The 25,113-nt window shown below is 44.9% G+C and overlaps 1 protein-coding gene across 4 annotated transcripts in view; it reads right to left on the bottom strand.

Annotated features, from left to right (window-relative positions):
* Kif6 (kinesin family member 6) overlaps positions 1 to 25,113 on the bottom strand; it is a 250,021-nt gene that overhangs the window by 145,534 nt on the left and 79,374 nt on the right. For all 4 annotated transcript variants that reach the window (XM_070023833.1, XM_070023834.1, XM_070023835.1 and 1 more), the window contains exons 7-10: positions 17,497 to 17,703; positions 6,996 to 7,139; positions 5,335 to 5,421; positions 636 to 739 (exon numbers count right to left, since the gene is read on the bottom strand). In XM_070023833.1, coding sequence (XP_069879934.1) covers positions 636 to 739; positions 5,335 to 5,421; positions 6,996 to 7,139; positions 17,497 to 17,703 — 542 coding nt within the window. The remainder of the gene's footprint in view (positions 1 to 635; positions 740 to 5,334; positions 5,422 to 6,995; positions 7,140 to 17,496; positions 17,704 to 25,113) is intronic.

Raw genomic sequence — 25,113 nt, 5'->3', positions numbered from 1 at the left:
ATGCCACCGCCTTCTAAACCTAATCCAGTACGTCCACTGCACAAGCCTTGACAGCCCGGGCAGCACAGAGAGACTAAGGGAGGCGAGCACCATGGCTTGTTATTAGAGGGAGAAGCCGCCGTCAGGCTGAAAATCTAAATGTGGAGAGGTGCAGTCCTGGTCCTGAATACCGAATTCTACTCCCCCTTTGTGTGTTTGGACTCTAACAAGGGGACCATCTATGTATTAAAGGAGAGAGCTTACTTGAGTATGGGATACATTTGTGCTTGTAGCGAGATGAAGTTCAATACCAAGGATGCATCTCAACTTCCTGTCCGATCCGAGACGTCCAGCTACGGTGTTTGGGTGTGTGTGAAGGATAACCCTGCATGATGATTATGCAGCCCCCCCTGGTCTGCGGCTGGCATGAGAAAGATAACACCACTTATCCCCCTCGCTGTGCTTTCCGAGGTGGCACAGACACTGCCAGTTTTGCCTGGAAAGCCACCCCTCCCCACTGGCGCCCAAAGGTAATTTCAGACCGTCCTTGGAGACTGCTTTGAGGTGAATTCATTACATCAAAGCCAACATAGAGAAACTTAATACAAACTTGCACAGTGAAAGAAAAGAGAAGGGGATGGAGCAGGCAAGCTTACTGAAGGAGCTCCGCTTCTGTGAGGGCCTCTGTCCTCGGCTCCCCGGTGACCATGGCCAGCTCATCCTTCAGTTCCTGGATTTCCTTCTGGAGGCGAAGGATCATCTGCAAACCGCAAGGCGGGAGGGGAAAAGGCAACAAGTAAAGGCGAGCTTGGTGGCAGAGGGTGTGCATCTTTTACTGTGATTAACTAGCCCACCCAGAAATCCCAGCGACTCAGGAGGCTGAGATCTGAGATCGCCGCCGTTCAAAGGCAACCAGGCCAGGAAAGTCCCTGTGAGGCTCTTATCTCCAATTAACCACTTAAAAACAGGAAGTGGCATTGTGGCTCAAGTGGTAGAGTGTTAGCCTTGAGCACACAGAGGATCAAGGACAGTGCCTAGGTCCTGAGTTCAAGCCCCACAACTGACCAAAAAAAAAAAAAAAAAGATGATCTGTTTTAAGGATACCAAAATGGATAATGATATAAAAGGTATTCCTGTCCCTACCATCCAGCTTTGTTCAATGGTACCACTTTATTAAATTAGGTCTAGAATTTTTATTATTTTTAAAACAAACAGAACATTACTGAGATAACTGGAGCCCTCCCCTTTTTACTCCTCTTCCATCCTTTCTGGGGAGATCACTCATCACCATGCCTTTTGGGGGAATCAAGACATGGCCTGTGTGTTTTCATGCATTTACCCTGAATGGATGGGTGCATGGTAATGAACGCACACTGCCATTCTTCATACCCTAAACTCCGTGAATGCATCATGGCATGTAATTGCATCTTGCTTTGTTTTGTTTTTAAGCTTATTTTTATTGGCCCCTGTGACTCTGGCTCATTAAATTTCATGAACATATAATATTTCAATAAGAGAACCTAGCAAATGTGTTTACCTATGTGTCTTGTGAGTGGATATTAGGATTGCAAAAATATCTTAAGTTTTTTTTTCTTTGCATCAGGGAGTTGCCATTTCCAGAAGCAGTTTCTGAATACAATGTCACCCCTTTCAACATTCTCCCCCATCACATCCAACCCTCCTCTGCCCTCACCCTTCCTGCTTTCCCAGGATGTACTCTGGATTCGTGACTGCATTCTCCCGGTCTTTTTCTCCTCATTTGTCCACCACTCTCCCCTTGACCCCCATCTCACCCCTTTCAAGGACCCACTTCCTGGCATTCATTTCACTGAGCTTTGCCTTTGCCTTTCTGAGGAATTACACTACATGAGTTCTCCCTTGGATCTACTGTATTTCAGTTAATACATTTGTATACACTTGCATACCATCCAACACATTTACTTGTATGTTTATAAACTAATTCTAGCTTCCACATATGGGAGAAAACAGGCAACCGTTGTCCTTCTGGGTCTGACTGACTTCACTGAACATAATGCTTTTCAGGTCCTTCCCTTTCTTTGCAAATGATATATAGTATCATTCTAATGGGTGAGTAAAATTCCATTGTGTGTATGCACTAATCAGATCACACACCTGTATATACTATATATCGTAGTAATTATATCATCACAATACAAACTTCCTAAAACAAAAATTAGTAAGTTGCAGTTTTCACTCTTCCTTGAATGCTTGCTATTTCTTAAAAGTAAATAAATGAAAAATCAGCTCCCTCCTTCCCTCTCTCCCTTGTTCCCATTCTATTTCTTCTTTCCTTTCTTTTTTTTTTTTTTTTTGGGTCCGGTCGTGGGGCCTGAACTCTGGGCCTGGGCGCTATCCCTCAGCTCTTCAGCTCAAGGCTAGCGCTCTACCACTTGAGCCACAGCACCACTTCCAGCTTTTTTCTTTTTGCTTATGTGGTGCTGAAGAATTGAACCCAGGACCTCAGGCATGCAAGGCAAGCGCTCTACCACTGAGCCACCTTCAATTTCCAACCTAGGTGAAGTTGAGAGTAGAGATTTAATTTTTCATCAAAACCATTAGATTTTTTTCTGTCTATAGAGAAAGCTGAGGCAGATAGGCTGACACAACACTGCCCTGTGTTAGAGGACAGCACTGCTTTCTGGTTGGACCCTTCAGTGGTTTTATAGGGCTGGGGGGGGGGTATCTTAGGTTCAATACCCACCTGGCAAAGACCCAGGAGTTTGACCTCTATCAACCCACCCTCTTCCCCATTCAAGGGCAAATGCAGCCTCGGGTTTGATTCTGGGCTCCAGAGAACTTCCCTACTTCCTGTCAACCTCAGCTGTGCACTTCAAAGATGTTTTTAATGCAGACAGGTGGTTTCAGTCTCCCTGGAGTGCACACACAGGACCAGAAGTCCAAGAAACATGGTTATTGAGTATTTCGAACATGCCAGTGGTCTTAGAATTTCATTTCAACACCCAGGGTGATGTTACTTTTTGTTTCCCCAAAACAAGGGTCAGAATCTTCAGGCAACCTAGAAGGAAACTCTTCAGAGACCTGTGTGAGTCATGCATTCGCACCTTCCTCTACTAAATTAATAATGATCCCGTGTTTTCCGACTTCTGCTAAGGCTTCAAAGTCAACTCAGATATTAAATTCTGTCTTATTGAGTAGCCATCTCAAGTCGAAGCCAGATTTCCAGGGTTTGAAATGGCCCCAACTGCACTTCCCATCAGACTGCCACAGAAACTCTAGAAACTCTCCCCGGCTCTGCCTTGGTTCATTATCCTTTAATCACCTTGTCTCTCTGATGTACCAAAACTTGCAAAGAAAGCAGATTGGGTCCCTGGTGATCCTGATCACACAGGACCATGTCCACATTTGCTGTTAAAGTCAAGAGTAAAGGGCTGGAGGCCTGGCTCAAGCAGTATAGAGCCTGCCTAGCAAGTGTGAAGGCCTGAATTCAAACCCCAGTACTACAAGTAAGACATAGGAAATGAAACCCATGTTCATCTTGGGTGTTTTTTTTTTTTTTAAGTCACTTGTGCTTCAAACGGATATATCCATAAAATAATAAAAATAACATGAGATTTAGACATAGATCAAGAAACAACACTTGTCAATTATCAGATTCGTCTGCACTAGGAAGACCTCAGTAATTCGTTCAATTATCAGCTAGTAGCTTTTCACTCTGGACCTTTCTTTTCTTTTTTTTTTTTTTTTTTTTTTGGTCCCGTTGTGGGGCCTGAACTCTGGGCCTGAGCACTGTCCCTCAGCTCTTCAGCTCAAGGCTAGTGCTCTACCACTTGAGCCACAGCGCCACTTCCGGCTTTTTTCTTTTTGCTTATGTGGTGCTGAGGAATCGAACCCAGGGCCTCAGGCATGCAAGGCAAGCGCTCTACCACTGAGCCAACTTCCCAGCCCCGACCTTTCTTTTCTTTAAAGCTCTCGCAGATCTACATCAAATGTATGACAGTGTTCACCCTATTATCATTTATTTTTCAAATTCTGAAGTTGCTTCAAAGAAAAACCTCTCTAATCAAATTTTAAGTTAAAAAAAGAGAAACCCTTCAACGTTTAGGAAGTTTACTTTCCATAAATTACACACTAATTTTCATCTCCAGCTTAAAAATACCCTTCCTTTCTATCCTTCTCTTGCTAACCAGCAGTACCACAGAGCTGCCAAGCAAGACTTCAGGTGTAAACTCAGAAAAAGCCACCCCAGGAATGTGGCTGCACTTGGCTCAAGTCTCTGATTTCTTCCTCCTTTTCAGGATTCTCCCTAGCTCTGCCCTAATTTTTTGGAGGCTCAAACTGAAATTAAAAAAATATTTGTAGAACACATTATGTATTTATTAGCCATTATTTCCTTACAGGCTTTTATTTTTAAAATTAAAAAAATCTTTTCTATCAACCAGGTTGGCTTTAAGCTCATAATTTTTCTACATCTTTTTAGTGCTACTGTTACAGGTATGTGCCACTATGCCCAGCTCTATGTACATTTTTATCCAAAATGGTGTGTTTCTGTGTTTAGAAGAGCATATACAGCTGTGTGTCGGTGGCTCACGCCTGTAATCCTAGCTACGGAGAAGGCTGAGATCTGAGGATTGTGGTTCGAAGACAGCCCATGCAGAAAAGTCTCTGTGACACTCTTGTCTCCAGTTAACCACTCCAAGACAGGAAGTGGCACTGTGGCTCAAGTGGTAGAGCGCTAGCCTTGAGCAAAAAGAGCTCGGGGACAGCACTGAGTCCCTGAGTTCAAGCCCCACAACTGGCAATAAAAAAAGAGAAAGGTATATACATGCAATCTCATTTTGTTGTGGTGGTTGTGTTTTGTATGGTGCTGGGGATTGAACTCAGGTACCTGTATGTATGAGGCGAGCACTCTACCCCTCAGTCCCATTCCCAGGTCTAGAGATGTGCAGATGACCCTGTTGGATGAGTCCGTGGGCTCACTGCAGGGCTCACTGCGCAGTGCGGGACTGGGGGAGAGAGTACAGATTCTTGGGCTAGACTGGGGTTGGATCCTGACTGTGTTACCTCCTAGCCTGTGATTCTGAGCAAATGATTGAGGAGCCCCCATGTTTAAATTTTAACCTGTGGACGTATGAGGAGAATCTAGTTATAAGATTGTTTTGAGAATTGGATCAGTTAAGGCACTTAACTGCATTTAGAACACAGCCTAGTACAAAGTAAGCACACCCTCAAAGGTTTTAGCTCATCTTCAACATACTTTTAAATATATAAATATATAACATATTATATATAAACATATATAACATATACTATATATATGTATATATAAGTATATATATATATATACATATATATAGTGAGTTAAAAGTTGCTTACCAATCTGGGGTCAATTTCTTCATTAAGAACAGCTTCGTTCTTTATGAGTGCCACCCTTTGTGCAAATCGGCAAGTAGATATGGACTCCTAAAAGACAAAAGAACGTCTTAAAATATTATGGCGTAAGAATATTTCTCTCCAGATAAAACTTAATTTTTATTCTTAGAGGGAAAAGAAGACACATGCCTAAAGGGTGGTACATTAAAAAAAAAAGACAATGAAGAGTCCTGGCTCTAAATTAAGGAGCTTTGCTTTAGGACATTATTTGATATAAAAATTAGGTTTGGCTTAATAAAATGACTGATGCCAAAATTATAGGAGACCCTGAGGTCTTAGATAGCAGCTGGGTCTATGTGTTCAACTATAGCTCTCTCCCTCCCTCTCCCTTCCTCTCTCCCTCCCTCCCTCCCTCCCCTTCTCTCCGTCTCCGTCTCCCTCTCCCTCTCCCTTTCCCTCTCTCCTCCCTCCCTCCCTCCCTCCCTCCCTTCCTCCCTCCTTTCCTCCCTCCCTCCCTCCCTCCCCCCTCTCTCTTCCCACGGCCCCCTCCCCCTCCCCAGTGCTGGGGCTGGAACTCTGAGCTTGGGTTCTCTCACTGAGTTCCTTTTGCTCAAGGCTAGTGCTCTACTACTTGAGCCACAGTGAAACTTCTGGCCTTTTCTGTGATTAATTGGACATAAGAGTCTCATGGACTCTCCTGCCCTGGCTGGCTTTGAACTGTGATCCTCAGATCTCAGCCTCCTGAGTAGCTAACTAGGATTACAGGTGTTTCAGCCACTGGCTCCCAGCTTTTTTTGCTTTCTGCCTGTCCTGGAGCTTGAAATCTGGGCCTGGGCACTGTGCTTGAGCTTTTGTGCTCAAGACTAGTGCTTTATCCCTTGAGGCACAGATCCACTTCCTACAGCTCTCTTAAACCAAATATATAGAGAGAGATTTATTGACCTGTTGGTCAGTCTGTCCTTCTGTCTGTCTGTCCATTCATCTACGTGTGTGTGTGTGATAATCACATTATATACCACAACCCACAAACATGAAAGACTACAAAATGGATCTCTATGTGGATCAAAGGTCCTCACCATCAAATGCTGGGGCCTTTATCTGGGGGCAGGGGCACAGAAGGGGGACAGAAGCATGCTGTTGCTTTCTGCTGTCCTCTTCTGGAAAGTGTCTGGATTACCTATTAAACTGAAATGCGTGCCTGCTGACTCTAAAATGTCACAGAAAAGCCAGTCAGCGGCAGCCCCTGCCCAGGTCCCGCCCTCTACCCGTCCAGCAACCAGTCTCCAGGTATCATCAAGGCATTCCGGAGCAACACTGAGCAAGACGAGTTGATAGGTCGCTTCTTATTTACACGGCTGAGAAAGAACCAATTGGCAGGCCCACCGCAGAATCTCAGGAGGCTTCTTCTAATCATAGGAAGTCAGTTCTCATGGGCTGAGGGTAGGCGATTGCAATAGTGGCCAGCAGCCGAAGCTGCGGACTCTGTGGTGTGTGTGCCTCCGAAGAGGGAAAAGACGCAAACTCCCCGAGCAGCCCCCCAACTCCAGCTCGCAAACTAAGAATAGATACCCCCAGCTCCCCAAGCAGCCCCCCAACTCCAGCTCGCAAACTAAGAATAGATACCCCCAGCGGACTAAGATCTCCAGAAAGAAGGACCAACGTACGTCGATGTTCCTTTTCTCCAGGGACAGCGTGGCGATCATGGTGGTCATGCAGTTTCCCCCCAGGCTGTCCCGCAGCACGCTGGTCATCATGGAGTTCCGGTAAGGGATGTGTGAGCGGTGTTTCTCTGAAAGGGCGATGATGACCTGTGCAAAGCAGGAAAACCATGGCATCACTTTGGCAGAAGGGGCAAACAACGGAGCTGCAACAGCAATACAAACACAGAGGTGGAGTAACGAGGTGCGGCTGACATGCACAGCCCAGGCACAGAATAAGCACTGCGGCAAGAATCTTCAGTCTGAAAATGGTGAAGATGGAGCCAAGTAAATGAAGCGTCACCGGAACATCGCAAAGCTGGCGATTGTTGGACATGTGACATAACTTGTGTAGAATTGGACAGACTATTGTTCAGTTCGTAGCCACTGGAAAATTGGTCTAAAAGACTCAGAGACCATGCCTGATTACTTTAATCCTACCAGAGTGGAGCCGCAGCCTCCGTCTCCAAGATGTAAGAGGCAGATCGGTGAAGCGGAGGCTTGGGAAGCCGTCTCGAATGAGGCTGAGATCCCAGACTCTGATGGAAGATTGTCCACATCAAAGTCTTTGCGGGGGAAATGTAGCTCAACACCTCACCCCCGTCTCCTCATATGTAAAACTGGGCTCAAAACAGTTCCTACCTCTGAGGAAGTTGAGATGATTAAGAGCTAAAAAATGCACAGTGCTAAGAGTATGACTAGCCTCTGAGCACTGTCTATGTGTTTGCTGACATTGGAAGGGTGGAGGAACTTGTCTTGGCTTATCTAGGGCTTGCTCATCCCAAGCTTCTGAAGTAGATCCTAGGAAGGTTCTAGGTGGATGGATGGATGGATAGGTGTTATTGGACAAAACTTGCTGGGACCAAAGTGGCAGTGGCCTACACCTGTAATCATTGCTACTCAGGAGGCTGAGATCTGAGGCTTGTGGTTTGAAGGACTCTTATCTCCAATTAACCAGCAAAAAGCAGGAAGTGGAATTATGGTTCAAGGGGTAGGGCACCAACCTTGAGCAAAAAACCTGAGAGACCATGAGGCATTAGGTTTAAGTCCCAGTTTCAGCAAGCACACACACACACACACACACACACACACACACACACACACACACACACACACACACACACACACTCTAGTTGTAGTGTCTGCTGTCCAGTGCAAAGTGGCTGGCGTGAGTCACCATGGAATGTGACCTCAGGCCATCCCAAGATTCTGGCTCCTAAACACACCTGGCACACCTGCCACTGCTCTCCCACTGTCCAGCTGTGGAGCTGGCTGACCACAGCCTTCCTGACCCACTTAGCTTACAAAACAGATGGGAGAATGGTTCTGTGAAGACAGTTTTGAACAAAACATAGAACTACAGCACCAGTCTCACCTTACACAATACACAAATGACTAGAGATATTTCTACACACAATCCTGTGCTCTCTTACTCAATGATCACCTCTTTCTTTTCCTTCCTTCCGACTTTCCTTCCGTCTTTCCTTCCTTCCTTCCTTCCTTTCCTTCCTTCCTTCCTTCCTTCCTTCCTTCCTTCCTTCCTTCCTTCCTTCCTTCCTTCCCTCCCTTTCCCCCTCCTCCTCTACCTCTTCTCCTTCTTCTCCTCCTCCTCCGCCTCCTCCTTCTGTGTGTGTGCACGCCAGTCTTGTGCACTTTCTCTGAACTTATTTTGTTCAAGCTTCTTGTTAGTGCTTCCCACTCGAGCCACGGCTCTACTTTTGGTGGTTTTTTTGGGGGGAGAGAAGGATATTTTATCGGAGGTAAGAATCTCACAGACTTTTCTGCCCATGCTGGCTTCGAGCTCTGATCCTTAGGTCTCAGCCTCCTGAGTAACTAGGATTACAGGGGTGAGCCTGTGTCTGGCTCACAATCTCACTGGCAACCATCACTTTTATAGCCTGAAAGATGAGGCTTTTATATCTACCCCTTTCTATGCCTTCTTTCCCCCCCCCCCCAGCTGCAGTCTGAGCTGACAGTCTCTTGCCCTTCTACCAGAGCTCCCTCAACCTCTGCGTGCTCCTGAGGCCAGGCTCAGGCTCCATCCTCTCCTTCTGTTCCTATTGGCTTTGGCCCTCATGGTGTATCAAACTCTGAATGCCCCCCACACCACTATTAAAAGAGGACTCCTGCCGAGGGCCCTCTTGGTTTTGTTCCTAAAGCATTGGCTTCCAGCTCACTCGGCTGCTGAGTGGAGTGTGCATCCCCAAACACACTCATGTTCTCCTTGTCTTCCCCTTTCCTCAAACATGACCTCATGGATGCTTCCTTCCTCCCAAGGCCACAGCTGTGGCAGAGCTTGCTCCTGTTTTGGTCACCATTTCTTTCTACTTACACTCTTTACCCATGCAACTTCATCCTGTCTCCTGGCTTTTTGGGGGGGAGGGGGGAGAGGTCTGTTATGGGGCTTGAACTCAAGGCCTGGGCACTGTCCTTGAGGTCTTTCATTCAAGGCTAGGGCTCTACCACTTCAAGCCACAGGTCTACTTCAAGTATTTTGGTGGTTAACTAGAGATAAGAGTCTCACAGATTTTCCTGTTTGGGTTGGCTTTGAACCCTGATCCTCAAATCTCAGCCTCCTGAGAAGCTAGGATTAGAGGTATGAGGCACCCAACTGGCTTTCTATCTTGATGTCTTCCCAATATATATCCTGGATCTCAATCTCCTCAGCATTGCTATGTCTTCCATCCAGATTTCTATCCTTGCGTTTCTCTCCTCTCTTTTCCCATGACAGGTACTTTCCCAGGTCTTCCCTACCATTACCAATGGCAGCACCATGCTCCTAGTTAATCGGGCTAAACCCCAGCCATTAACCTTGATTTGCCCCCATTCGAACATCCAGTTCACCAGCAACAGCTGCTAACTGTACCCACACACTGTATCCAGAATGGGCCTCTCTTGCCACTGCTCTAGTCCACGCGTACACGATTCCTTCCTAGAACAACTGCGTGAGGCTTTGAGTCAGTCTCTCTGCTTCTACTTCTGCCCATCCATGGACTCTTCTCCATATAGCAGCCAGCGGAATCTTTGTAAGATGTGAGTCACTGCCCTGCTCACGACCTTCAGTAGCTCCCCTAAATGTTTTGTATACAACCCCGGTCCTGTGTGACCTCTCCTCATACCTGTCCATCTGGCCTCACCATATTCCTTTTGCCTGCCACAGCCTTCCTGTCACATCAGAACCTTTGAATTTGCTTTTCTTTTTACCTCAAATGCCTCTGCGCCGGACTTCCATGCAGCTTCCTACTTCTTGTCATTCAAATCTCTGTTTACATTTTGTCCCCTCATGAGCGCTTTTCAAATAGAACACAGCCATCTCCAGTTGTCTACGTTATTTTGTCTTCTTCTAGTATATGCCACTATTTAGAATTGTGTTTGTTAACTCATATACTGTCAGTCAGACTTTCTGCTTGCTCTCCAAGGCCAGAAATGTCACCTCTCTTAACTTCATAACTCTGTGTACTGACTGAACAGTTCTTGGCACATGTGGCAGAAAGGGGTCCCATTCTGCTCTCAGGATAATTCCTTGTCTAGTTTGATCTCCTACAAAACCATGTTTCCCACTCTTCTTTCAAGTCATATTTTGTATAAGGCAGCCCAAGTGCCCAGCCACCTCCGGTGGGATCCAGAGGTGAGCACTGAGAGGAAGATTAGACTATCGCAGAGTGTGGTGGGCAGGGGCAGTTGTGGTAGTTCCTGGAATCTAGGGCTTCACGTCCTAAGGGCCAAGTGGGGCTAGCAGTCGAGTGTTGGAGACCATTTCGGTGGCACTGTTAGGTGTGTCTTCTGATTGCTGTGCTCTCTGCTGGGTTGCAGCCAAGCCCAGCTCTCTGGCTTTTCTTGAGATTCTTTGTTTAGTAAACTGTGCTGCTTAAAATAGCTGCTATGGAGTTTCCGGTTGGTGACTAAGCAATCTGATCAATATGGCATGTGCGGGACACATTTTTGTGAAGTGAAGGAATGAAGGAAAGCAGTGTGTGAGAGTTGGGGGAACTGTCATTGGAAAGGAAGAAGACACACAGCTGACTCAAGCTAAGTGGCAAGGGGCGGTAAGCAGAACGCCAGGCCCCGAAAACCAAGCGGACAAATTAAACATCCAGAACAGGCAAGGAAGGGCCAAATACCAGCTACTACCACAAACAGGCAGAGACTGGTGTGACGTGTTCAGGGAAAGCAGTGAGATTATTTATGCAACCAGCCATTAGACACCTAACACTTCTCCAAGTACTTTAAAGTTCTTTTCACGAAACAAATATCATCACTGTTTTCCCTCCTCTAGGAAACACCGATATCTTTTCTACTCAATGGCTTTATTGACGACTTACTTAACGCGAGGAAGAAAAGGCTCATGGAGCTTCTGTTGATATTAAATTGTATGTTAGTAAACTCAATTTTGGCTGCAAGTAAGGAAAAAAAAATTAACTGAAAATGGTTTTGGTCACGAGGGACACTTATTGGTGGAGTAATTAAAATAGCAAAAGCTCAAGCCAGGCCCTGGTAGCTCACGCCTGTAGTCCTAGCTACTCAGGTGGCTGAGATCTAAGGATTGCAGTTCAAAGCCAGCCCTGGCAGGAAAGTCCGGGAGACTCCTGTCCCCAATGAACCACCAGAAAACCGGAATGGCACTGTGGCTCGAAGTGGTAGAGCACTAGCCTTGGGCAAAAAGAGCTCAGGGACAGTACCCAGGCCCAGAGTTCAAGCCCCGTCACCAACCAACAAAATAATAATAATAAATAAGAAAGGTTCTAAGTGAGAAATAACCTGAAAGGTGCTAGGGGTGTGGCTCAGTGGTAGCGTACCTCTCTACCACCAAGGACTTGGTTTTGTCTTCCAGGTGGTAGAAGTTATCCTTCTCATAGCCGCAGGGTGGTTGGGTAATGCTCCATGTATTAAAGTTTATTCATAACTCCGGTGAGATTGTCTTTCCTGATTGTCAAATTAGCATTGAGCTTCTCTAAGGACCACCTTGACCCTTGGTCTATCCTTTAACCACTCTACCCAGGAGAAAGACTCCAGTCCACTCAGACCAATCCAGGAGCTGCTCCTAGTTTTGAACGGGCCTTTGCAACTCCCTCCTGGAATGGACGCTGCAGAAGTCATTCCAGTATCCTCTCCAGAAAAATGAACGCTAAAATTGAAGAGATGACTTTAAAAAGTGAAGTAAGCTGGGTCCCGGTGGCTCATGCTGTAATCCTAGATACTCAGGAGGCTGAGATCTGAGGATCATGGTTCAAACCAGCCTGGGCAGGAAAGTCCACGAGACCGTTATCTCTAATTAACCACCAGAAAACCGGAAGTGGTGCTGTGGCTCAAGTGGTAGAGTGCTCACCTTGAGCTGAAGAGCTGAGGGACAGCATCCAGGCCCAGAGTTCAAGCCCCATAACAAACAACAATAACAAAAAAAGTGAAGTAAGCTCAGCACAATGATGTACGCTGTGGAATCCTAGCTACTTGGGAGGCTGAGATTGGGAGGATTATAGTTTGAGGTCAGCCTGAGTAAAAGGAACATTGTATGTCAACAGAAAAATCTAGGATAGTGGTATGTATTTGTAACCCCAGCTACATGAAGATGCCCAGGCCAGCCTGGGCAGAAAGGTAAGACCACATCTCAAAAATGACCACAGCAAAAAGGCCTATGGGCGTGGCTCAGGTGGTAGAGTACCTGCCTACTAAGGGCAAGACCCTGAGTTCATACCCTAGTACTTTCTCCTCAAAATGAAATAAATAAAGGCAGTAACCCGTGTTAGAAGAAATAAACTAGAATTTGGAGTGAGAATCTGGCTTACCATTTGTGTGATCTTAGGCAAATCTCTAAACTCTACTTAGCCTTCGTTTCCTCACCTGTAAAAATGGGATTCTAATGCCTGCCTGTCTTGGAGAGATTTTTCTTTTGGTCAGTTGTGGGGCTAGAACTCAGAGCCTGGGTGCTGTCCTTGGCCCTTTTCACTCAAAGCTGGTGGGTTACCACTTTGAGCCACAGCACCACTTCCAGTTTTCTGGTGGCTAACTGGAGATAAGAGTCTTGTGGACTTGCCTGTCCGGGCTGGCTTTGAATTGCCATCCTCAGATCCCGTCCTCCTGAGTAGCTAAGGTTATAGGCTTGAGCCACTGGCCCCCAGCCTGGAGAGATTTTTTTTTTAAAGGTCAAGAAAGATAATATCTGAGCTCATTCTTAGTAAGATAGAAAGCACTAAGAGCTGTGGAAGCGTCTGGGAACTGTCAGTTCTTAGTGATCCTTTTTGGAGACTGATTTTTACCTTGTAAATATAGGCCTAGGCCATTTGTTTGGCTGAGGAATTCACGTGGGTGTCTCTGCTCTGACTGGGAAGACCTCAGTGAGCACAGGCCACTTGGGGGTAGACTCCCAGCTGCCAAATGACCCACAAGGGGTGGGGAGGGGAGGAGAGGGACAGGGATGGGATGGCTGGTGTGGGGTTTCTGGGGCTCATCCAATTTGCCAGGAAACCAATGATCTTCTGAAATGCACAGGGGTAAGGAGGAAGCATATAACTTGCCTTATATATATATTTTAATGCTAACTTCTATTTTTGATTTCTTGTATAAATACAATGCCAGATGCTCTTGAAAGCATTCTGTGAGTGACAAAGAGCAGAAGCTCACAGTGTACCTGATCACAGCCCTAGGGATCTACGAGTGAGGGGCTGGCATCAGTCACTCCACTTACTGTGTCATGAAGTAAAGAGACTGTCTTTTCAAGTGCCCAGAAGGGCATGGCGGATTATCCTCTGAAGAACTGAAAGGTTTTTGGAATGGCTCTGACTAGAACTAGCACCATTAATTTTTCTGCTGAACAAAACCCAAGCAGTGGGAGCCAAATGGAAACCCAGACTCTGAGCAAATCCGACTTGCGATGCGTTACTGGCTGAAGGCAGCCCGGGGACTGAATTCTGAAGTGGTGCAGCGCACGCACTCGCTGCCCAGTGGTTTCTCACTTGAGGGTTAGGCCGACAGAGACCATAGGTCACGCCAGGGGCACTCGGGTGAGGTTTCTGGCTAGCGGGCGCATGCGCGGCTCCCTTCCCTCTCCTCACACGAACTCCTTGTCCACGGCTAAAACGTACCCTGTTATTGTGGCTTCAAATGTTTTTGAGGAAAGGTTTTGGAAAAAAGCACTGCATACACAAGGAGAGCTCCAAAACCAACCAACCACACTCTGGCAAAAGGCAAGTTATTTACTTATGAACATGGCGGGGTGCCTTCGACTCAGACTGGCTGTGTCTCCCCCCTCCCCCGGGCCCACCCCCTTCCGTCACCTGGAGCAGGTGTGAGGTCTTGCCACTGTGGCCAAGATGGTTATTAGAATTCTGCCTGGAGTTTCTAAATCAATGCAGGCGAAATCAATGCCAGACTACTCGTTGGTCCATCTCTATCTTAGAATTAAAAAAGAAATTATCCAAGTAGTTGAATGAAGGGGTTTCATTCAACATGTCAGTTTATGAATGCGATGCATCTTGTTCAATGTCACCCCTTTCTTCACCCTCCTCTGCCTTCTCTCCCAGCCCCGCCCACCCCCTCCATTCGCCTCTATCTTTTATGCTAATTAATCACAGACACGCCGACGTGTTTCTATGACGGAGTTTACTTGTGTTGCAAGTGTGGGTTCGTGTGCGTTTCTGTTTGGTCCTCCTGAGTCATGCGTCTTCCCTGGTGCTTAACAAAGCTCCTAGCACAAGCTAAGATTCGATCACAAGCTAATGAAGGAAGGAAGGAGTGAAGCTAGCGAAGTTAATGATGCAAAATTATGTGGCAGCCCCATTCTCCTTAGCTATACAATGAAGTATCCCATAAAGAGAACTGGATTGTAAACATTTAGAATTATGCTACTGCATTAAATATCCTCTCGTTTTTTTAATAGTCTTATTATTTAGACTCCTTGGTTCTCTCGACTGTCTCTGAGTGCAATTCCAAATTTTCTCTCCCATCCTTTAACTTGCCTAGACTTACTCCGCCGTACAGATCCCATCTCCATGTTTCATATTTATGTCTTTTCTCCTTGTGCTGGTCTCCTTCTCTCCCTGATCCCATGTGTCTGTGAAGGCACTCGGATCTCAGGGTAAATCGCTATCAGCTGCTGTGATGCCATGGGTGAAAATGAAACTGAAGAATTACACGCGGAGAGCCAAGGGTCAGAGGTGTTCCACTGACAGTCCACCCTGGGAGTGCAGCAAGGGGCTGACAGGCTCTCAGTTCCCAAGGGCCTGACCTGCTCTGCCCCCACCCTCTCCCGACTCACTCCCACTCATTCTGTAAGTCTCTGTTTAGTGTCAGGTCTGTAGAGAAATGCTGCGAATGTTCACCTCCTCAGTCTAAGTCAGATCCCCGTTCTAAACTCTCTTCACACCTTTTCCTTTCTCAGCACCGCTCTCACCTGACCTAAAGTTTGCTTAATGTCACCTGCCTGATGGCTGCGTAGGAATGCCGCTCTCCCTGCCTCAGACCATGAGCTCTTTGGGGAAAGACCATTTCTATTTTCATTCACCACTGTGCCTAGCACAACCCTCTGTATAGTGATAAATATTCACTAGATAATGAATGGCATGGAAAGTGAAAAGCCACACGGCCATCTAGACTAAGTCTGCAGGGAAGGGAGAGAAGTGAAGGGAGACGTGGTTTTAGGGACAGACAGAAGCTTGCTAAGGTTGTTAGAAGAAAAAAGAAAAGAGGATGTCGGGGCAGAACATTTCTCTCCCGTGATTACACTTGGCAGCAATTTAGCTGATGAATGCAATTTTGTATGAAAAGATGGACAATAATGGGAATTAGAACAGTACTGCCATCTGAAACCAGTAGATACATAATTTTATCGAAATGAAGCACTTGGAATACAATTCATTATGTTTTCCTATCACTGTCCATTAAAGGGAAAAATGCTCTGTGAACTATCAGGAGTCTGAGTAGTGTGGAATAATAAAACAAGAGAGAGCTTAGGGCTGCTGACTCTTGTCAAAAGCACTGCGCAGACCGGAATGCCAGGCAGGCCTAATCTCCACATGCCGCATTGCTGAGATTCATCTGGTCAGAGCCTGGCCCTGTGCTTGTGCAGACAGACACCCATGCAGACAGATGCCCGTGCAGACAGACTGCCGCAGTTTCCTCTCAACCAGCTTTGTCAGCTGACGTGACCACTGTAAAGCACTCAGCACTGAGACATCCGTCCTCAAAGCATTCGTTAGGCAGCTGAAGAAAGGAGCCTTCTTCCTCCCCTCAACTCTCGACACCAACATTTGCAAACACTCCTTCTGCCTCATCAATATTTTACCTCGTTCTCTCTCTCTTAAGAGTTTCGAAATTGTTATCTTTAACATTCAACCCATAGCTCTTATACTCACGGCTCTGAAGGCGCTCAAGAAATCATCTAATCCAATTCACTTGTTTTATAGCCAAGGGTGTGCTTTCTGGGAATATTTATTTACCTAAATCCAAAGGCCCCTACTCTGCCACCAGAGCCAAATTCAAACAATAAACACAGAGCCCAAGCTGGGTTGGACCGTAGTTGGCTTGGAGTGGAGGTAGGGATGGAACCAAAGGCTAAGGGAACCAATCGCAGGGCAGAATTACTGAGTAGACGAAATCACTAGAAGCTGTGTAAGTTAGAGTCTCATTGTAAGTCTCCTCACCTGGAAAAGCAGGTGACACAGGCTGTTTATTTTACAGCAATTACAACAATGCAAGAAGATAGTGTCATAGGCAGAGATTGGAGTCTCGGTTCAAGTCCTCCCCCTACCACTGGCAGTGAGGGGGATGGGAAGGCCTCAGAGGACTTGAATTCTTAATCTGTTCACTAGAGAACACAACGAACACCCAGAAAGCCAGGATGTTGTGAGGCTTCAGTGATGTGGTGTAGACAAGAAGCTAGGGGCACCCCCGTTTTCATTGGAGTGTTCTTCATTATAGCCAGAGGGTAGAAATACATCAGAGGAGGGGCGACTGACAAAACGAGAGGCATAAAATCCAATATTATCCAGTGTGAAGGAGGAATGAGAATCTGACCTGTGCCACAGTGTGGATGAACCTGGAAGACTTTATACTACTTCAAATAAGACAGACATAAAAGGGAGTCAGTTCGTGGTTATGCTTCTGAGAAGTCCCTAGAAGAGTCAACGTTATAGAGACAGAAAAGTAGAAGTTACCTGGGGCTGAAGACATAAAGGGAGAGGGAGCTCTTGTTTCATGGGTTCAGTTCCCATTTGGGATGGTTAAACATTCCCAGAAAGTGCTGGTGGTAATGGCTGCACAGCATTTGTGAACATATTTAATGCTACTGAACTATTCACCGACAGTGATGAAAATGATGAATTCTGTGATATATGTACACACACACACACACACACACACACACACACACACACACACTACATTGGAAAAGAACTCCAAGATGTCATTAGAATGCCTGATACAAAGTTGGTGCCACACTCAAGGCTGCAGTTAGGTCCCATTCCACCTCTCTTACCTGCTCTAAGTAGTGCAGTGACAAGTTGATGTACTTGGCCTCTGTGAGGAGCTGGCCCCCGACTCCAGTCTTTGCCACACGCTCTGAACCAGCCAGGTCCACCAAATGCAGCTTGGCATGCCGCACAGTCGCCGATCCTGGCTCTTTACTCGATAAGTGAACGGTGAAGATGCAGTGGGAACGGGTTGAAGCTTGGTTCATGGGAGTCTATCAAAAAGAAGTTGGGAGGCAAAAATGGATTTGAACAAAATGAAGTTCCACCACTATCTGAAGATTTAAATTCATATTTCTAATGATAAGACTTTGCCCCGGAAGCTGATGCTATCCCATGGAGTAAAAATACTTGCTGCCGAGAACCTGAAAGGGCGTTCTTTTCCCTGCATTGGGTGATTGGGAGCAGATGTGGATGAGTAGATTGGAAAGTGACAAAGGAGTTTGGAGGAGGCAGGTGGAGTCTTCTCACCGAGATGATAACTTTGGTTCGTTACTCAACTACAATTCATCCCTTAAGCACAGCCATGTTAAAAATGCTTAATGTAATCCTCTGGAAAAGAGGTGAGTACGTGGTGCATTAAGGAAGTGCAGTTGGCCACCAGTGACTCACCCCTGTAATCCTAGCTACTCAGGCTGGAGTCGGAAGCCATGCAGTGTGAAGCTAGCCTGGGAACACAACACCAAGAGACTCTTATCTCCAAATAACCAGAAAAAAAAAATCCCAGGAGTGGAAATATGCCTCACACATGTGGTAGAGTGCCAGCCATGAGAGAAAAAAGCCAAGCAGGAGTAATGACACACACACAAAAGAGAATTCATTCGCACAATTATAAACACAATTCACAGACATCTGACATTGAGCTGAAGGTCCTAGCCCAGTAATAAACAACAAGAAGAAATAAAAATCATACCAATTTGCTGGGCACTGGTGGCTCACGCCTGTAATCCTAGCTACTAAGGAAGCTGAGATCTAAGGATCATGGTTCAAAGACAGCCTGGGCAGAAAAGTCTCTGAGACTCATCTTGAATAAACCATTCAGAAAACCGGAAGTGGCACTATGGCTCAAGTGGTAGAGTGCTCGCCTTGAGCTGAAGAGCTGAGGGACAGCGCCCAGGCCCAGAGTTCAGGCCCCATGACAAAAAAAAAAAAAAAAAAATCATACCAATAGGAAGAGATTTAGAAGTATACAGGAAAATACAGAAGCACATCATAACTAACTCAAAGTGCTAGTGGATTCTTTAATACATAACACAGAAAAATTATTCGAATATTTAACCAAATAACCCAAATATAGTGGCTTATATGACAAAACCTATCACAAAGTTAAAAATGGAAAGAAAGGGACTGGGATGGTGGCTCAGGGGTAGAGCGCTTGCCTTGTATGCATGAGGCCCTGGGTTCGATTCCTCAGCACCACATAAGCAGAAAAAGCCAGAAGTGGTGCTGTGGCTCAAGCGGTAGAGCACTAGCCTTGAGCTGAAGAGCTGAGGGACAGCACCCAGGCCCAGAGTTCAAGCCCCATGACTGACAAAAAATAAATAAATAAATTGAAAGAGATATTTGCAATACATGGGGTAAAAGGTTAATTCTTGAAATAAATAATTCTCACAAATCAATATAAAAAATCTCAGGAAAAGATGAGCAAAAGACACAGAATCCACAAAGAGGCAATCTGAAAATGACTAATGAATATTGGAAAAGATGCTCAAAACTATAAACAATGAGACCTGTGTAGCTTGGATAAACTTTCTATACCATCAGGCTCAAATTCTTTATGGGCATGCATGCAGAAAATTGACGGTTTTGTATGAATATAAATTAAGAACCTTGTGATAAAAGAGGCCTGTAGGCCTGGCTCCAGCGGTAGAGCACCAGCTAATCAGGCAAGCTCATCAAGGGCCAATGCCCTGAGTTCAACCCTTGACACCATCAAAAAATAGAAAAAAAAAAAGGCTTTCTTTGAGAGCAACCTGGCCATATGCGATAATACTGCAAATGCCTATAACCTACAACCAAGGAAGAAAACTACTGGGTACACTTCCAAAAAAGAAATTTTGGAGGCTAGAGATCTGGCTGAAGTGGTAGAGTGCTTGCCTAGCATGTGTGAAGCCTTGAGTTCAGAGAACCACATCCTGACAACAAAATTAGGAGCTGGCACACACACCAATTAGGACATTCATTGCTGCATTACGTGAGACAGTAAGATGCTGTAGAGTTTCCTTGACTATAAAAGTGATATTACCTCCTGCTCGTGGACTTGTGAGTGAGGGCACTGCAAGAATAAGAACCATGGACCCGAAGGATATCACAAACTCATGATGTCTGGGCCTTCTCTGAAGGCTGGAAGGAAAAGGCCAACCAAGAAATATGAGCGCTTTTTTTTTTCCTGAAAGGTACTATTTCTTTTAATTTAAAAATTGTAAGAAGCATGCTGGGTGCTGGTAGCTCATACCTGTAATCCTAGTTGCTCAGGAGGCTGAGATTTGAGGATCATGGTCCAAAGTCAGCCTGAGCAGGAAAGTCTGTGAGATTCTTATCACCAATAAACTACCAAAAAGGCTGAAAATGGAGCTGTGGCTCAAGTAGTAGGGCAAAAGAAGCTCAGGGACAGCACTTAGGCCCCGAGTTCAAGCCTCAGGACTGGCACACACGCGCGCACACACACACACACACACACACACACACACACACACACAAATGTAAGAAGCAAATTCTAAGTTGTAAACACACTGGATGCTGGTTACATGGTCACAGTATTAAATATTATTGTACTTTTTATTTTAAAGTTTTTAATTCTCCAGAGGAAAGAAATTAATCTAAGGTAGAAGTGAGAAGTTAGCAGTACCATCCCCTCAAACAACAAAGAACAAGGAATATTCCAAATGAATATTCATAACTCTAACTTTGCAAAGAAAAAAGAATTTCATTATGGATACATATGTATGCAAATAGAGTAATGCATTTGGATGCTATTTCAACCAGACATTTTTTTGGTAAATATAAATTCTTTGTATCTACTGTGGTTGATGTACACCCGCTAGTAAAATACACAGATGGCCAAATGCTGTCATAGTTTTGGTGATGATGATGTAGCTAGTGAGTGAAACAGGCTGAAAATCTGGCCCATTACTCATTGTCATAATAATTGTATCCAAACTGAGCCAGTGTGTGATTTCGTTTGCTAAAGAGGATCAGCAAATAACTGTGCCTGTAAAACCGCAAACTCAAATTTAGCATCTAAGTTGAGGTGTTGTGGAAGTGAGTGCAAGTTATTTACAGAACTTAAACACAGGTTCCATTTCCCTGTATACTCACACAACAATAAATGGCACTGGATAGTGATGAAAACCAAATTAACAATCAAATAATACAGAGAATAGTTTTGGCACTGTCTTTGCCTTCAAAGTGGTTAGGCTGATTCTACAAGCACACAGAGACCCCTTATGATTGTTGGAATCATCTGGGTGTAACTATTTTAAAGGAATATGAGAGTTACAAAAGTTCACACTCGTAATCCTGGCTACTCAGGAGGCTGAGATCTGAGGATGGTGGTTCAAAGCCAGCCCGGGCAAGATAATCTGTGAGACTTTTACGTCTGATTAACCACCCAAAAAAGCTGGAATTGGAGCTGTGACTTAAGTAGTATAGCACAAGCCTTGAGCAACAGGGCTTAAGAACAGTGTCCAGGCCCTGAGTTCAAGCCCCAGTTCTGACTAAACAAATCAATACATACATAAATAAATAAACAAAACTGCCTTTCCGGATTCTGTAATTAAAGTGCAGAATTGTATACCGAAGGAGATCATGAGTACAGTTTTGTAATGTCTCAGAAATATTTTCTGCATGAAATAGTGGTTGGTGTCGTCTTAGACAGAAGTTTCTTAAACCTCAGGTGTCACTCTCTGTGCGTAGCTGTTTGAGTGTGACTGGACATGCCGGCCAGCGTCTGTTCTGTGTTCTCTTAGGGATGTCATTATGTCTCGTGGGCATGTCTGTTCGCTTGTCCTTTTAAAGGTAAAACTGTATTAAAGCATTTTTGAAAGTGCCTGCAAACAGATGGCACCATTTAGGAAGATTCATTCAAATCTGAGCACATATTTTAAACAAATGTGTTTTTGGCACTGGGTTGTGCTTTTGGGAGACTTCTCGGGATGATTAATTGTCTGCATGCAGAGAGCGATCACGTTTTTCTCTCTGTCTATGTAGCGAGCTGTGCTGGGCAGGGCAGAGAAAAGAAGAAAAGTAAGAGCCAGGCCTTACCCTCAAGGAACTTGTAATCTAGTCAGGGATGCGAGCCAGCTCCCATGAAAGAGACAGGCAGGAGGAGGGAAAGGGAGTAAAATGAGGAAAAGGCAAAATGTGAGAGGAAGAAAGTGACCTGTTATGTTTTGTTGTTTTCCTGGAGCCTCTTGAGTTTTTAGCTTTCTAGACATCTGAGGACATGGCTGGTCCCTCATCCTGTAGCTCACACCTTCATCCCCTAGACACACCTGAGGGCTGGCCTGGTCCCTCCCTGGAAGCTCCTGCCCTCTACTCCTGTCTGGGCTCCTGAGCCAAATGCTCTCCAGGTATTTCTCCTCTCCAAAACTGCTGTACTGTATGGCTCCTGCCCCTCAGTGGGTGTGTCCGAAGATATGGCTGGCATATTCTTTCCCCTGGGGAGCCCCAGTCCTTGCTGGACAGACCCTGGCCGCATAGCAAAAACGACACATGGAAAACCTGAAGAATTTGGTGTAGGTGGCCTGCTTTCAAGTCCAGCTTCTGTCCATGGCTTGAAAACAGAAAAGCTTAAGCAATTTTTCTGTTTGTTTTTGAAAGCATAAGTAAATTGACATGGAATACGTTTGGTTTTCATTCCTCTAAGATGCCAGAAGGGATCCACTTTGCTACAAGGAAATACACTGATTACAAGTGTGTTACTGAGTTGTGAAGCGGTGTGAACCGTTCATGGTCATATTAAAGCCCACCATGGTTCAGATGTCTCTCACGCTCTTATTTCCCACCTTGGTCTCTGGACACTAGGCCATGTGTGCAACAGCTTTCCGAGGATTGTCAAGGAAATGCCCTGTCAGTTTCTCCAACATGTTCCTCCAGTTAATCACAGGGCTTTCCCTCCTTCTGCATCCCTTGAATTAAACTAATATGCTTCCTAAAACCAAATATCCCTGTTTCCTACAAAGGTGTCTTCGGCAACTGATAAAATCCTTTCAAGAATAACACCAGGACTTGAGTAACACATAGTCCTTCAAATGTAGCCCCACCACAGCAGAGGACACTTGCATAGTACTTCCTGGAACCTGGGTTCCAGATCTAGCATTGTCAGCAAATAGCACATGAGGCATTATTGCACCATTTCTGCTATAGCCTCTGTCTATACTATTTCTGGGAAATTATCACACACACACAACACACGAGTGTGTTCAATGGCTACATCTCACTAGTCATTGCTCCAACTTTATACTATCTTGGCTCTTCTTTTGTTTAATTTTGTGCCATCTTCAATGGTAAATATCTTGCTTATTCTCATCCAAATACTTTATAAGAACTTGAGTGGCAGGGAAGAACAATAATGTCCCAAAATGATCACCTCCATCCTTGACCCTATTAGGCAACAGTGATGGGTATTTTCCAAATGGCCTCAATCCAGGTGCTTTCCTATGCTCTGTAGTCTTTCTTTGTATCCCTGTGTTAATCAGGCTTCTGGTTACCATGGTAAAGACCTGAGGAGAAGAATTTGAGTTCTTCAACTCATGGTTTGTGGGGGTTTCAATCCAGGGTTGGCTGGATCCAGTGCTGAAGGCAGAGTATCATGGGGTAGGATGTGTTGTAGAGGCTTCTCACCTCTTGGTGGCCAGGAAGCAGTGAGAAAGGGCGAGGCAGGGATTCCTTCTTCTAAATCCTTTTTGCTCTATGTGGCCCTACCGTCCATTGGATGGTGCTGCCCCTACTCTAGCCAGCCTCCTCACCAGAGCTAACTGTCTCTTTACTAATCTCCCAGGCATTTGTCAGTCCAATTAGTTTGTCAATCAGGATTAGTCATCATAAATCCATCACTTTCCACCCAAGCAATCTCCCTTAAACTATACTTAATCTCTGAATAAAGACAATCAAAAACTCAGAATTCCTCTTAAAATGATACAATTATCCCGCATGAAACCCACAATGTGCTAATTCCTTCCCCCAAAGTCTCAATTGTTTCAGTGCCGCTCAAGCTCAAATCCCAAGTCTTCACTGAGGCTAAAACCAATATTTAGTTGTGAGCACCTCTGAAATTCCAAAGAGAGTTTACATCCTTTCAATAGACAAGGCCACAGAATGAACATCCTTTTCCCTTTCCCTTTTGTGGAGGGGGAGGGGGCTTGAACTCAGGGCCTTGCATTTGGTAGGCAGATGTTCTACCACTTGTACCACACCCCAGCCCTTCCCATGTGGTTTTCTAAATGTTTAAGGCTGTGCTTCTAGCCCTTCACGGTAAACCTCACCCTTAACTAATAAATACTTCATCTTCTAAAATAGACCACATTTTAGGCCACAAAGCAAACTTGTCCAAATTCAGAAACATTGAAGTTATACCTTGCATTCTCTCTGACCACAAGGGAATAAAATTAGAACTCAACACCAAAAGCCACCAAAGAAAGTCCAGTATCACATGGAGGCTGAACAACACACTGCTGAATCAAGAGTGGGTTATGGAAGAGATTAGAAAGGAAATTCAAATGTTCATGCTATTCAACAAAAATGAACACACAAATTACCAGCTCCTCTGGGACACAGCAAAGGCAGTACTCAGAGGCAAGTTTATAGCTCTGAGCTCCTACATCAACAAATTGGAGAGATCTGAAACTAGCAATTTAATGACACATCTAAACCTCCTTGAAAAAGAGCAGCAAGATATACCCCAATCCAGTAGACGGAAAGAAATAATCAAAATTAAATCAGAATTAAATGAATTAGAATCCAAAAAAACTATAGAAAGAATCAACAAAACAAAGAGTTGGTTCTTCGAAAAACTTAACAAAATTGACAGACCCTTAGCAAATCTTATCAGAAAAAGAAGAGAACACACCCAAATTAATAAACTCAGCGATGAGAATGGAAACATCACCACGGAAACAACCAAGATTCAGAACATTATAAGGGAATACTTCTCAAAACTTTATGCTAATAAGTTTGAGAACTTGACAGAAATGGACCTCTTCCTAGCAAATATTGACATGCCAAAACTAAACCAAGATGAGTTAAACCAGCTTAACAGGCCCATATCAAGCATTGAAATAGAAACAGCAATAAGAGACCTCCCAGCTAAGAAAAGTCCAGGACCAGATGGTTTTACAGCGGAATTTTACAAGGCCTTCAAAGCAGAGTTCACACCAATACTCCTCCAACTCTTCAATGAAATTGAAAGAGAAAGCTCACTACCGAACACATTCTATGAAGCCATCATAACCCTCATCCCAAAACCAGGCAGGGACTCATCAAAGAAAGAGAACTATAGAACCATTTCTTTGATGAACATTGATGCAAAACTTCTCAACAAAATTTTGGCCAATCGAATTCAACAATTCATCCAAAAAATCATACACCATGATCAAACAGGATTCATTTCAGGGATGCAAAGCTGG

Source organism: Dipodomys merriami, unplaced genomic scaffold (assembly GCF_024711535.1).
Source record: "Dipodomys merriami isolate MVZ:Mamm:240054 unplaced genomic scaffold, mDipMer1.0.p SCAF_16, whole genome shotgun sequence".
NCBI classification, from domain to species: domain Eukaryota; kingdom Metazoa; phylum Chordata; class Mammalia; order Rodentia; family Heteromyidae; genus Dipodomys; species Dipodomys merriami.
Note: the sequence above shows the minus strand (reverse complement) of the source record. Positions and strands in the feature narration are given on the sequence as shown.